The sequence below is a fragment of the Patella vulgata genome, chromosome 2, assembly GCF_932274485.2.
Source record: "Patella vulgata chromosome 2, xgPatVulg1.2, whole genome shotgun sequence".
NCBI classification, from domain to species: domain Eukaryota; kingdom Metazoa; phylum Mollusca; class Gastropoda; family Patellidae; genus Patella; species Patella vulgata.
This window is the reverse complement of record NC_065880.2, coordinates 78,571,580-78,587,378: the sequence shown is the minus strand read 5'-3', so window position 1 is coordinate 78,587,378 and position 15,799 is coordinate 78,571,580. Positions and strand designations below refer to the sequence as shown.

General features: G+C 37.9%; 1 protein-coding gene across 3 annotated transcripts in view; it reads right to left on the bottom strand.

Moving 5' to 3' along the window:
• The window catches only part of LOC126811755 (short transient receptor potential channel 7), a 164,377-nt gene that overhangs the window by 9,862 nt on the left and 138,716 nt on the right, over positions 1–15,799 (bottom strand). For 2 of the 3 annotated variants that reach the window (XM_050537642.2, XM_050537641.2), the window contains exons 9-13: positions 11,287–11,471; positions 9,694–9,812; positions 5,844–5,935; positions 4,162–4,248; positions 1,432–1,589 (exon numbers count right to left, since the gene is read on the bottom strand). In XM_050537642.2, coding sequence (XP_050393599.1) covers positions 1,432–1,589; positions 4,162–4,248; positions 5,844–5,935; positions 9,694–9,812; positions 11,287–11,471 — 641 coding nt within the window. The remainder of the gene's footprint in view (positions 1–1,431; positions 1,590–4,161; positions 4,249–5,843; positions 5,936–9,693; positions 9,813–11,286; positions 11,472–15,799) is intronic. The other variant, XM_050537643.2, reaches the window with a different exon arrangement.

The following is a 15,799-nucleotide window of genomic DNA, read 5'->3' as shown; positions in this document are numbered from 1 at the left end:
TCCAACCTCGTGGGTTTTCTCCAGGTCCTCCGGTTTCCTCCCACTGCTAAAGCCCCATACGCGAATTATTGAAATAAAAAAATTAAACCATATGTTAGTCCCGAAATGACCTAGTTTGTGTCGAGTGGACGTTAAACCACATCTCTCTCTCTCTCTCTCTCTCTCTCTCTCTCTCTCGATAAGGAGCTGACAGTTCTCGCTATACTATACAAGTTAAAAAATAAATAATGAAAAGGCGATATCTTGCAAATTTCAGTCAAATTACTTCAGTCTGAGCGAAGCTATGGCCGTTTGAAGAACAGTGTAGTCTCGATTGTCATTGTTACCGTTGTTACGATAATAAAGAAGGTCTCGATTATCCATTTTTAAATTACATTATTAAATGGCGATTGTGTTAATACATCTTAAGAAAAACAAACACACCAAAACTTATGAACAACTATTTACAGGATTACTGTCTTGAAACCTAGTGTCTCTCCCAAATGACTAATTGCTATATATCATGGGGGATTGGAAGGCCGAATGGTTAGCACGCGCGCGCTGTATCATACGGTCTGTCATTGAGTCAACTGGCGGGGTTTCGATTCCCTGGTTGTACGTGACAAGGAGTAGGGTCGCCTGTCCAACATCTTGGTTTTCTCCGGGTCCTCCGGTTTCCTCCCACTGCTAAAGATCCCTACGCGCAAGCGAATTATTGAAATAAAATTAAACCATAGGTTTGTGTCGAGTGGACGTTAAACCCCATCTCTCTCTCTCTCTCTCTCTCTCTCACACTCTCGCTATATATCGTGAAATTATACAGTGCTAATACACATCATACTGCATTATTATTACGTAATGTGTTCAGAGGCGCTTTGTATTTACTCAGCCAGAATTCCTTTATTCGGGGAGTTAGGATCTAGGGGGGCGTGCCAGCAATTTGCATATCTGTGATAAACACTAGTATGGGCTATCTTACAAGTTTATTGACTAGAGAACATTATGGTAATTTATGGTCTCCAGTACATGATCAATCATACTATGTCTTGTATCAGTTGCATAGACAAAAGGAGGTGCCACCCTCCAAAGAAGTAAGATCTAATCGGGAATTTGGAGTTCAGATGTGACATATTAGCATCACGCCGTTAGTGAATGCATATGAAATATTCCTGTAATCTGATTAAACACAGATCCTATTTTATTTCTTTTTTTATACTTCAAAATTTGGAAGCCATCGAAAATATAAAAGTAAAACGAAACGAAATGTAATCTAACAGCACAGCAATCTGATTAAAACACAGATCCTATTTCGTTTCGTTTTTTATAGTTCAAAATTTGGAGACCATCGATAATATAAAAATAAAACGAAACGAAATATAGATCTGTATTTCAATCAGTTTGACAACATAGTAGAATAAGAAGCTTAAAAAGCTATTAGAAAGTATTATAGACCTGTATATCCTCAAACGAGTGACTCATCATAGCAATCAACATGTTGATAAGTACGATAATAATCACAACATGATAGAGACCAAATAACGACACCCCAACACCTTCTACAATGGCTGTACTACTCTCTTCTATTAGATGACGACTTCCAGATGTATATACTGTAGAAAAATAAAAGAAAAAACACAATTATAGGAATTTTATGAACAACAAATTCTACAAAACAATCCAAACTCTGGTCTCTATCTTTCAGACAAATTGAAGATCATGAGTTTCTGGGTGCCCGAGACTATCTAACTTCCAACTGAATGGCTTATCAAGAATCCATCTTTAAAAACACACAAGTCTAGTAGTGGTTTCCTGGAACTCCACTTCAATTAACTAACTTAAATTGAATGACGTAACTTAGTTGACAATTTATTGACATGTTCATTCGAAGTTAACAAGATGTTCAATGTTTAACCTTGTTGTGCTTCTTTAATCATCTAAGGTAGCCATTCAAATGCGGACCTGAACATCTTGTAGAGAGCTCTTCCGAATTCAGAGTTGGACGAAGAGCGTGAACGATTTTGATTAATGAATGAAATAGTTAATTGACAACAATTATTTACAGTTTGGGCTCTCTGGAGATTTAACAGAATTTATTTGGTAACAGTAATCTTATTATACAAGAGACTATCAAAATCCTAGAGCGTGTAATTGGAGGATCTAACCCACTAGCGTCGAAGATTTTCAGTTTAATACTTTAATACATTTTAATTTTATAATAATACAATAAAAAGTTGAATCATGCTTTATACAACATCCTCAGTCATATATACCATTTGCTAACACTTAACAAGGGTTACATTACAGACAGAACGATTTACCCAATACTACCCAACACTACCACATACTAACTTATTGTGAAAAACTAACATAATGTTTACTATTTAGTTAGTATTAGCTGGTATTGGTTAGTATTGGGTGGTATATAATAAACCGCCCCACCCAATACCCAATACTACCACCAATAATACCAAATACTACTCCATTATCGTGAAAAACTAACATAATACTTAAATTTAGTTAGTATTGGGTGGTATTGGGTAGTAGTGGGTATATCGTCCTGTCGTTACAATTACGCTTATCTTAAATTAAACGAGGCGATGTTGGGTTTTATCTAGAAGTTCATATTGACCTTATCCTCGTCAACTACTGTGTGAGCCACACTTGGTAAAGGTGGTGCTATACTAGATGTATTAAGGCCCTTCTCCACTAAGCGATTTTCCGAACTTTGTGAGGGAGAGAGGGAGAGAGAGGGAGGGGGTTAACGTCCACTCGACACAAGAGAGAGAGAGAGAGAGAAGGGGGGGGGGTATTTTGGGACTCAATTTTATTTAAACATATGGTTCAATGTTAGCTGTGGGGGGAAACCCGTTCAAGCGGGAAATCGTATGACAGATCTTATCATTTCACGCACATGCGTTAAACCACTAGACCATCCAACCATGAAATTGAGGTTTGAAAAAGTAGGATCGATAGGATAGATTCCTTTTCCTGAAATTTGTTTTCACGTTATATGACATCCAACCGACGTATTGCGCATGTGCCATAGTGAAAAAATCACCGAGTGAAAGATAAATCGCTTTGTGGATAGACGACCTTTGGTTTGATATAAACCAATCAAAAATCGTGTTTGATAACGAACTGAATATGCGAATTAAAGCCACACTTTTACAAAGGTCAATATGTACTAACATCTTCAAAGATACAATACAATATTTTTCATGTTATACGTTATTGAACCTACTTCCGTTCCCACCCACCTATCCATAGCCTCATCTGTGAATTTTTGAAGGTACATAATTTCACTTTTTTTCATGTAAGGGTACCGAATTGAAATTCAAAGAGCAATATATTGTGGGTTTTACTGACAAGAGGCTGACGCAAACGGTCTAATGAAGAACCATCTTATTCATGGAAACAATTTCGAGCAGTTCCGGTCAGTATTTTAGTTTATATACGGGGGATGATAGCGTACACGCTACTCTGTTCTACAGCAAAACAATAACAGCACAAACCACAATAAGCTAGGAGATTGTTTTTATTTTTCAGTATATTATATTAATAACGATTCAAAAATTTCTTTTTACATTTAACAATTCACAATTACACTTCGTATCATCATCTTTGTCTCTTCACACTGGAACAATAAAGTGTTAATAGAAATGTCATATGTGATTAGGAATGGCTGAGCACCAACTGGACTAATGAAGACGGGCATATGATATAAAGTGTGTGCTTTGAGGGAAATTTCCTTGGACAGCAGCGGCACTACGGTCTACTCTTATTTAAATTGCTAACTGCCAATGGTGTACCCAGGAATTCAGTTTTTCATTCCATCCTAATGGCTAGACGCCGTGCATCACTGACAAGGGGAAACCTTACTGATAATTCCTGAGGAACTTCCCCATCCAACACCGGGAATGAACCCTGGACCTCCTAATTACCGAACCAGTGCCTTACTCACTGAGCTGCCGAATCAACTGAGACAACACCTAAACAGCTTCATAACATTAAGAGTATATTGCTATGTTTCTCAATCGCAAAACACGAGTAAAACGAGTATATTGAACAACTTTATTTTTACAGTGTGAAGAGAAGGGCGATAAGCTGACACAGTATATAGCTACTAGAATAACATCGATAAAAAAATAACATTGAGTTCATCTACTGTACATGCGTTAGTACCTGGTACTGAAAAATCACTGCCCGCATGGTTCTCGTCAGTACACAAGATTTTACTGTGGTCCTGATCTATAGACACACATTGACGAACTGCAAATAACCCACACATATAATTTGTTAGATATTTCATTCCTTAACATATGTATAGCTCTATATCTTTTATTATAAATTAACAGGCCTGGATATAAGGCACCTGGCACAAACATTGTCAGAAACAAAATCAGACTTTTTCAGGTAAAATCCGCACAATCCTTCAGGTGCCTGTCATTGATATTATTAATATATGTCCGGCACTAAGTTGAAAATGTCAGGAACTAGTTCGTTATTGTCTGATATAGTGACAGGTAAAACCAATACCATTATATCCAGTCCTGATTATAAAGCCATGTGCATTTTAACCAACAAAATTCCAACTAATGCCCAAGTAACTTGTAGGATAATAACAAATCTATATCTATATTAAAGCTTTCAAGAAGAAAGAGAAATTGGGAAGGTAAGAACAACAGAAAAAGCCTTTAAGGAGTCAATTCTGGACAGAATAAACGAATATCTCTCAGCAAATAATTGATATAATATGCTTCTCTAACACCTCTTTTGATGAACATGGGAAATTGACATACTTCTATATATAACTCCCATCGTGGTGAATATGGAAAATTCCAAATGGCATTTCTCATCTAAGGAATGCTGAGAGACATTCATGATTCCTGAACTATTTTCAAATATTTAATGAAAAAAGAGAGAGAAATGGGGGCAATAACAACCCCTTAGATCAATATTCAAAATGCATGCACCTGACTAAAATTCAACAAGCTTTTTAGAAAAGACCACAGCAATAGTTCATGTGCAAATTGATTTATTTATAGAGCGATTTAACAAGAGATAAGGATTATAATTAAACAGGTATTTAAATGAACCTGACTGACAGGTGCGTCTATAACACATTTGTTACATTAACCTAATGGATCTATTTGAGTTAGTTAGTACATTACCAAACTTATTCTTTGGAGCATCGTATACGTAGTTTGGCATGCCACGGTTGTTTATTTTCTTTTTTCAGATAATACATTTAGATTCACTTTTATAAATTTGGCGAAGTATTTAAATAAGCTTGAAATTAGATTTTTATTGGCAGCCATATTGTTAATTCATTTTAAGCATAAATGGGCTTTGATTTAAATTCGTATCAAAGGTAATCTCATCAATAATTAAGTATCTCGCACTTTCCCTAAAGACCCCTTCACACATACACCACGACCTCGCTACGAATTAAACAAATCAGCCAGATCGTGGCTGAGAGACGATTGGACCAGGGCCGATATAGGGAGATCTCTGTGAACGTAGTAGCCTTCACACTTAATGTTATTGTTTTTTCGCATTGCACCACAACCTCACCACGATCGTTAGTTTTCTAGTGAACATACATAGGAAGGAGAACATTACATGCTTAGTTAGAAGATATCCTACCCTTTAATTTGATATATGATTTATGTATTCACCATAAAAATGAGGCAAAAATATGGCTTTGGCCTATGGTCTATAAGGGCGAAGCGAGGTCTTCGTTATGTGTGAAAGGGGTTTAATGCTAAACCGATCTATATACGTCAAATATAGAATATACTAATAAAATAGTGTATTAGTAAACAAAATCCTATATAATATAAGTATATGTATATAATACTTACCACCATCAGGTCGAGGATGTTTAACACTTATATCATTTATACTAACTTGGCCGAACATTGACCAAAATAAACTGAAAAACGTCTGACGTAACCTGAAGTATAAAAACAAAACTCAAGGCTTAGGGTTTTTCGGGGCTTGGAATGGCCTAGGGGTCTAGTGTGTCGCGCTTCAACCTCTAGCTGGCCGGTCACCTCTGGCTTGCAGTTGTGGTTTCGATCCCTGGTGTGAGCGTATCTGTCTTGGAGACAGGGGCACCCTCTCAACCTCGTAGGTTTACTCCAGATATTCCGGTTTCCTCCCACAGGAAAGACCCCCTGCGCGTGCGCTAAGATAATAAAAATGAAAATAAGACAACTTGTCTGCTATATCACTTTCAGGGGAAGCGGACGTTAAACACTAAGAACAACAACAACCACTTGGGGATTGAATAATTAATGTGATACAAGATCTAGACCCACTGTGTTTCAGGAACAGTTTTAGAAAAATGGATTTGATTTCTGACATGACTGACATGCTCTGTTGTTGACCCGCGAACGTCCAAGGATTTCCCGATTCATGTATCTGGAATCGGACTGAAAATCTCCAGTCAAAAAGCAGTAGGGTTTCAAACTACAAAGAATCTCGATTGAAAATTTCAGTCAAATAAATTCATTCTGAACCAAGTTATGACTGTTTGAAGAACAGGATAGTCTCGGCGATTTTCAACCGTTGTTAAGATAAGAAACATAGTCTCGATTTTCCAGTTTTAAAATAAATTATTAAATGGCGAATGTGTTTTGATCCGTTCAAAATCACAACCATCCGATGAACTAGAGAGTTGATCATGGGCTTGCCATGTGAAGGAATGTCTAATTAGTAATTTATATAACATTCGAGGCCAAAAGAGATCTGCAATAGTCAGCATTAGCTCCTACATAGTGCATCTACACAGTGTAGACTTCCAGAGTATTCGGAACATTTTTCAAAGTCTTTCTAGAAGTTTATTAACCCAGAAGGCCCGACAAATGAGGAACTGGCTTTAATTTAGATTAAAATAAATCTAAAGGATACAAATAAATAGATTGTATTTATATAAACTCCAATATGTTAGTAATAATATTCTTAAGTTGGATAGACCACTTAAATCCTTTCAACATACAGCTATCATCTGTTTCATATTAGTTGGTACTAAATCTAGGCTCGTTTCCTATCATCGTCGGGAGCCGTGGTGGCCCATTTAGTAAGACTTTAGCTACCTAGCCTGGGGGTCTTGGGTTAGTTAACGGTAGTGGCCGAGAAAGTTCCTTTGGGTTTTCCGGCGTGCCCCCCCCTCCTTACCAGTGGTGTGGGACAGAGGGACTGACAAGGGACAATATATAGTCGTTTGGATGGTGCAAAACAAAAACATTGGCGTGCACATAAAAGAACTCTTGGCGGATGGAATTCTATAGGAATAAGAGTAGCGCCGCTGTTGAGACACAATTTCACCCATAGCACACTTTAAGGCGTAGGCCCGTCTCCATTCGCCCAGTCGGTGCAGGCCAGGAGGACGTTAAAAACCCATTTTATTTCCCATCATCGTCGAACACGCCTATCATTTAAATACGCCACCTTGTAATTTACAGTGATAATTGGATGTACACGCACGGGTACCGGTTATTCGAAGATGGTTTTCAAGCTTCGTTGTGTATGTCAATAAATCCACAGTTTAATTAAATAACTAGCCTACATTCTCTGACATTAGTAGTATTTAATGATACAACGGAACAAGTTTTCTTAGATCTACCTGTCAGTTCCACCCCGCATGTAAAATCATAATGAAACATGTTAATAATCATACAGGTATTAAACATACGTGTAGAATTTATTTTATTTATTGCAAATTAAAGGATTGTATGATGTTTCTTAATTGTATATGGTGTATACGATCCTTTGCTTAAAGGCAAGGGGGGTTGGATGGTTGGATGTCCGAATTTTTAGCGCGTGTGCGCTGTATCATGAGGACTGTCATTGAGTCAACTGCCGTGGTTTCGATTCCCCGCTTGTACGTGACAAGGAGTAGATTCGCCTGTCCAACCTCGTGGGTTTTCTCCGGGTCCTCCGGTTTCCTCCCACTGCTAAAGACCCTACGCGCAAGCGAAATATAGAAATTAAAATGAATCATATGTTAGTCCCGAAATGACCGAGTTTGTGTCGAGTGGACGTTAACCCCCCCCCTCTCTCTCTCTCTCTCTCTCTCTCTCGCTTAAAGGCAAAATATTTAAGGAATCTTGCAGCAAGAACAGTTCCTTCTCGATCGCTGAATACCGATATCAAACATGACAAGTTTTAAACATGTTACTGTCAGATTCTTTCTGAGATAATTATCGTGTCTAACACTTCAGTGAAACTTAAGGAATGAAGATACAAGACTCACCAAAGGAATCTAAGATGAAATCTTAAAACCAGTTTCAGAGATAGGCGTTAGATATTAATATTGTAACAGCCTTTCATAAAAGACTAGGGTGTAAACAATTTTTCTTAAAAGACTGGAGTATAAATACATTCTATAGATTTGTGAAATGATTCATATAAACGACGGATAACCTCTATGATGGTTTCTGTAATCAAAAACGCATTATCATCAAAGGCATGTACAGCACTATAAAACGACATTGGATAATGGTTTTTATATGCAATTGTACCACACAACCTTTCATAATTGTTGCATATTACACGACAAGTTAAACTCACCGTAAATAATGATATAATGCATTTGTTTGGAATATTGCGATTGTAAATATCTTAGATTCTAACGACGGTATTTTTGTCTAATCTTTTGAAATCAAATTAAATGGGGTTTGACGTTTTTGTACCGGCCGGTTAATGAAGACGGGTGTACGTCATATAGTGTAATATGTGGCACATTTTACTTGGACAGCGCGCGCATCCAATTCCTATTCAAAACGTCAAGGGTTCAGTTACGTGCACTTTAATGTGTACACGTCACCTCGGGTTACCGTACCATCTAAATGACTAGATCCCCGCTCCTAGCCCCCCCCCCACCCCTGTACAACTGACAAACTAAAAAGTCTCTTTACTTTTATTGTTACCTTATTTGTCTAAAGCCTAGCTAACAACCCGTCGTACGTGTTTTGACACGCACTGGTCGTAGGGTTTGGTAGCTCGCAGGCCAGCCCAAGAAACCGGGTGAAAATTTTGTATGGGCAGGACCAAACGTCTCTACGGCAAGTTTGCGATCTTCTACGGTGTCGAAAACACGCAAGTGACGCATAAGTCTCACGTACGGGTTTACTAAAATTTCCCCAGTAGACAGCCCATAATAGCTTGGCTTTGGCTACATAAGAAATCAATACGGTCATAAGTTATGTTCACAGACTGATTTTAATACTTTCTGAATCAATGAATTTGACTATATATGGCTTTAAACTGTATTATTGACTATTCAAATGACCTGCTGGGACTGTAGCTTACAAATACAATAAATAAAGAGAGATAAATGGAGTTTAACGTCCGCTCGACATAAACTAGGTCATTTCGGGACTAACATATGGTTCAATTTTATTTCCATAATTCGCATGCGCGTAGGGGTCTTTAGCAGTGGGAGGAAACCGGAGGACCAGGAGAAAACCCACGAAGTTCAATTTTATTTCTATATTTCGCTTGCGCGTACGGGTCTTTAGCAGTGGGAGGAAACCGGAGGATGCGGAGAAAGCCCACAGGTTGGACAGGCGACCCTAATACTTGTCACGTACAACCGGGGATTCGAAACCCCGCCATTTGACTCAATGACAGACTTTATGATACAGCACGCACGTGCTAACCATTCAGCCATCCAACCCCCCAAAAATACAATAAAATAATACGAACCCTTGGAATGCTTTAGCTGCGTGTACTGTTACATGATACCCATTCATTTCCATCTTTATTTTCTGAGCGCCATAATACCAGTAGAGGTTGTGCAGACCAACCATGAAAGCAAATAGAACCTGAAATAAGGAGAAGGTTGATGTAAGACGTTGGTTAGTTAGCCTGGAGGTACCGTGTTCAGTCCCGGTGTTTGCCGAGAAAGTCCATCGGGAATTTCCGGAGTGGTTCCTCCTTGGCAGAGGTGAATGACGGGGTGTCAGGCAAGAGAAACGTATAGTCATTGCCGCTGTCCGGGCAAGATTTTCCTCATAACACACTGCATGTCGTGTCTCCGTATACATTAGCCCAGTCGGAGCAGAACAGTGGGACGTTAAACCCCATTTCTTTTCATTTCATTTCTTAGTTTATAAAGTACATATATTAAAGAGAGTTTATCACAAATGTAATAACATAGTGAATAATGACATTTTACAGTAATTCTCAGGGAAATTACCACCTAAGAAAAACATATAATTAACTTTTAACAATGTCAATTTAAAAGTAATGTTAAGCTTGGCTAAACCAAATCTCAAGCAGCAATATTTATACGACCTGTAAATTGGATCTTAAATCGTGTATATTTCAACAATGGCCTGGTACTCCCCCCCCCCCCCCCCGCCCCTACACACTCCACAATCAGCGAAGATCTTCAAAGTGCTAACACCTCTTTAAGATATGTTAGTTCATTTAAATTGTCTGAAATAACTTTGACTTATCTGTAAACAGCGAAGATCCCCAAGTACTAACACCTCTTTAAGATCAGAGAGTGCTTTTAAATTGTCTGTAATAATTTTGAGTGATCTAGACACAGGCCAGACAATATAGAAGAAGAGATAGATGAATGCTGTCAGGTAGGTGTAGCACTTTCACCCACACGCAACAATTATCTAAAAACCGCTAATAATATTCAGCTAGGGAAGTAAATGAACGGATGTTTCCGATTGCAACAATACATGTAGGTAGTAAGTAATGGCAACATTAATTAAGAAACATAAGCACAGCCAGCTGTTTGTATATGAAGATAATTTATATAAGCAGAAAGATATAATATTCAGCTAGGGACGTAAATGAACGGATGTTTCCGATTGCAACAATACATGTAGGTAGTAAGTAATGGCCACATTAATTAAGAAACATAAGCACAGCCAGCTGTGTGTATATGAAATAATTTATATAAGCAGAAAGTTATTAATAATATTGTTCGCAATTACATGATGACATGAAATGGGGGGTTAATTAACGTCCTACTTTTCGTCACCGACTGGGCTAATGAAGACTATATAGTGTGCTATGATGGGAAATTTTGCCTGGACAGTGGCGCTACGGCCTACTGTTTCAAACTGACAAGGCGTCTTTTATGTGCACGTCGAAGTGTTCACGGGACCTCGTTTTTTGTCTCATCCGAACGACTATACACTGTCCTTGTCATGCCCTCCATCCTGCACCACTATTAGGGAAGGAAACCTTGTGTGACTTTAGAAAAGAATATTAAACGAATGGTAGTCTCAAAATGACGGAAGTCAATATGGGTAAGAAGGTAGATAACTAACTCACCAATGTAAAAAGCACCATAAATCGAGTGATGTCTCCAATCATACGCCCCAACGAGATTTGAAGCGGGCCCAACACCTCGAAGGCGGGCATGAGGTAGGTAGTTCGAGCAAAGCTGATAACATTAGCTATAGCAAACAAGACATCAGACACTATTTCAGGATCATTCGATTCCCAGGCAAAGCGAGCTGAAAAAACAAGAACATTAGCTATAGCAAACAAGACATCGGACACTATTTCAGGATCATTCGATTCCCAGGCAAAGCGAGCTGAAAAAACAAGAACATTAGCTATAGCAAACAAGACATCCGACACTATTTCAGGATCATTCGATTCCCAGGCAAAGCGAGCTGAAAAAACAAGAACATTAGCTATAGCAAACAAGACATCCGACACTATTTCAGGATCATTCGATTCCCAGGCAAAGCGAGCTGAAAAAACAAGAACATTAGCTATAGCAAACAAGACATCCGACACTATTTCAGGATCATTCGATTCCCAGGCAAAGCGAGCTGAAAAAACAAGAACATCGATTCTATATTAAAATAAACGAAATAAAATTAAAATTCAAACATTTTAAAGGCGGTATGTCGTGACACTTTTTCGTTGGAAGGTTATCATCTCTACGGGGCAACTTCCGATTATAAAAGTCCAAACTATCGCTCCAATTAGTAACAGGTAATGTGTTCGGAACAGTGTATGCTTAAACAATGAACACTTGATACCACTTCTCGATTATTTGGAAAGGTCAACAATTAACGTGGTACTTTTATATTGTTTTATCTTTCAAATTATAAATGATTCATAGAATAAGTTTTGAAAAAAGTTTCAGTATCTTGCATCGGGATACTTGTCTAGTTTTTAAAAAGTTTCAGCGTCTGGCACCAGAATGCTTGTCAAGCTTCGAGATCCGTAGAAAGAGTTTAAAACCGTCTCGGCTCCTGGCATCACAATACTTGTCAAGCGTCTAGATCCGTAGAATGAGTTTAAAACGTTTCAGCGTCTGATATTGGAATACTTGTCAGGCATCGAGATCCGTAAAAGGAGTTTTTTTAAAAGTTGGCAACATTTGACCTTGGAATACTTGTCAATCTTCGGGATCTTTAGAAAGAGTTTTTAAAAAGTTGCAGCGTTTGACCTTGGAATACTTGTCAAGCTTCGGGATAGTTTGAATACCCGTGTTTCAGATTTAATAACAAACTTCAAACTTTTCATTCTTATATAAAATACAGATGGTTAATTAGACCTCATATATTGTCTTTGTTATCTCATTTATTTCCTATAATTCGAATTACAACTCAGTTACATTTTCATTTAATGTTTTATAAATCTGTCTAAATGACCACTATATGATGACATAAAATACAAAGGCTCTTGTCATTTTATAGACAAATTACTTTTTATGTTTTTAACAACTGTATTAATGTACATGTGACCATGTAACGTAGAGTATTTAAAATAAAATGGGGTTTAACGTCCTACTTGTCTGCACCGACCGGGTTAATTAAGACGGGCATACCCCATACAGTGTACTATGAGGGATATGTGCCTGACAGTAGCGCTACGGCGTAATCTTATTTCGAATCCCAACTTTCAAGGAGTCTTTACTTGCACGCCCAAATGTACACAGGTTCCTCGGTTTTTCGTACCATTCGAACGAATACTGTCCTTGTCAGGACACCCAGGGGAGCATCCCGAACCTCCTGGTTAGCGAGTCCGCGTCTTGCTCACTTATCTAGATCAGCTCTAAAAAGTTATGTTTTTTTTTAAAAAAGAAAATCTGCACGAATTTCTTCCTTGATTTACGTTCTTGACCACGATAACTGACTTTATATGTCAAAAGATCTTAAATGATTTTCATCTGAATAAATTAAACAGCAAGAGTTCTATGGAAAACAATTACTGTATATTTATTCGGAGATACGTATCTACAATGATTCTCGTGTCATTTTCAAGTACAATATTGGTAAGAGAGAGAAAGAAAGGGGGTTAAACGTCCACTCGACACAAACTAGGTCATTTCGGGACTAACAGATGGTTAAATTTTATTTCAATAATTCGCTTCCGCGTACGGGTCTTCAGCAGCGGGAGGAAACCGGAGGACCCTGAGAAAACCCACAAGGTTGGACACTGGACAGGTGACCCTACCCCTTGTCCCGAGGAATCGAAACCACGCCAGTTGACTCAATGGCAGATCTTATGATACAACGCGCATGCGCTAACCATTCGGCCATCCACCCCCCCCCCAACCTTTCGCTTTAAAACTAATACAGACCTTCGGTGATCGGTATATTTAAATCACAAATTAAAAGTCTAAATTATACGAGCGGGGTCACAAAATATATATCTGTTTTATATGTCATTAGCATCACATAATAATGGGATCTTTGGAAAGAGTCTGAAAGCTCTTGTTAAAATATTTAACAAAATCGTCCCATAATTCCGTTCATCACCCACTCTTGATAGACAGCCATTATTTGAAATACGTCATCAAAAGATGTGCTGAATTCGCTCATTGATTTGAATGTCGAATTATTTGCCTAATCGATGTCTTTCCTACCTAAAATTACAAACTATCATTGGACGTCGGGGGCTTAAGCTACTTGAATTAAACAGCCATTTCTTTGAGAGGAATCAGAAGGATACTCATGAACATGTAACCTCCGAACATTGCCAATATTACTGCATCTGATAAAAGCAACAGTTATCGGTCGTCAGACATAATAAAGCTTTATTTGCTGAACGTTGTCAGCTTCAGACCTATTCACTTGATTGAGGTTTATATAATAAGGTTTTCGACTGCTATTTCAACCGTTTTTAAACGGTATTATGAAATGGCATAACATGTTTCTTTAAGACGCAAAGGTCGATCTTGTTTCCTGAGACACAGTCTCGTACGACAATAAACCTTTCAAATAAAACAGGGCCACGGGCAACCAGGAGACCGTGTAAAAACATCAGTTAGCCATCATTATGGGCTTCGAACACAATAATGGCTCTTCTCTTTATATCCCTGGTCTACGAAGAATAAATTGAATTCAAATAAATAAAATAAAAGTGATGCAAATATTCCACGAATGTTTGATCGACTAATTCTAAATACCCAGAGGTAATATATATATATATATATGGAGAGAAAAAAACCAGGTCATTTCTGGACTAACATATGATTCAATTTTTATTTCAATAATTCGCTTGCGCGTAGAGGGTCTTTAGCAGTGGGAGGAAACCGGAGGACCCGGAGAAAACCCACGAGGTCGGACAGGCGACACTACCCCTTGTCACGTACAACCGAGGAAGAGGAAATATTATAGGTCTAGGTATCATAATTTTATACTTTTTAAATAAAAAAACGAAATGAACTGGGATTTATCCCGTCTAATGAAGACGGTCATACCCCCATGCAGTGTGCTATCATGAGAAGTTTCTTCGAACAGTAGCACTAAGGCATACTCTTCAAATTCAAATTGTCATAATATATTTAATTTCAAATTACCAGGTACTTAATACAAAAAAATAACGTATTTGGTACGCTCGTCTACTCGAAAGCAAGAGAGAAGAATTGATACCCCCATTCAAATGTCTATTTCTAACACAAGAGTTGTTGACAATGACTATTAGGACAGAAGTTGGAACCATGGCCATGAACAGTTAGTCAATATAACTCCTCTTGACTCAAGCCTTTTTTTATATTACACGTAGGAATATGAATACACAGTTTTTAACCTTTGCATTTAAAAGGAGAATAGTCACTGGAATTGCTTTTAAATTGTTTTTTTTACGAATGACGGAAAGAATGTACGGGTGACTGAAGAGACCACGGAGAGTAGCAAATGCTATGATTTTACCGAAGTGTTTGTAGGATCGTATTTCTCAACTATTGTTTTAAATATATTTACATCACCCCGCCTTTCTACAATTACAAAATGTGTTGTATTTGTAAAACAAAAAGATTAGATTACAATTTCGTTTCGTTTAATTTGTCTAATTTTTCGTTATGCTTTATTCTAGGAGAACGCTAGATCGGAGACGGTCTAGCACATATGACGTCATATGTGGAGTGTGGGTTACGGTTAGGGTAAGGGGTTACAGTGATAATGTAAAATATATACCGATTTTATCAGAATTAAATTTTCACAATTTTTTGTAATAAAATCACTAATCTTATAATGATCGATGAATTTCCATACACATAATATAATTCTAAAAACATAAAAAAAAACCCATCTTTCCTGGATTAGCTAGAGGGCTAATAAGTGTAAACATTTGTTTGCTTTTTGGGTTTTTTTAAAAACAGAAATAAAATGATATGAGGTTTAACGTCCTACTGTTCTGGTTCTGCTCCGACTTGGCTATGGGCAGCGACACCATAGCCTACTCTTATATCAAATTCCAACTGTCAAGGGGTCTTTACGTGCACGCCAACGTGTACACAGGACCTCAAACGACTAAACAGCTGTCCTCGTCAGGCCCTTCGTCCTGCAAAACCGCCAAGGGGAAACCACGCCGGAAAAAC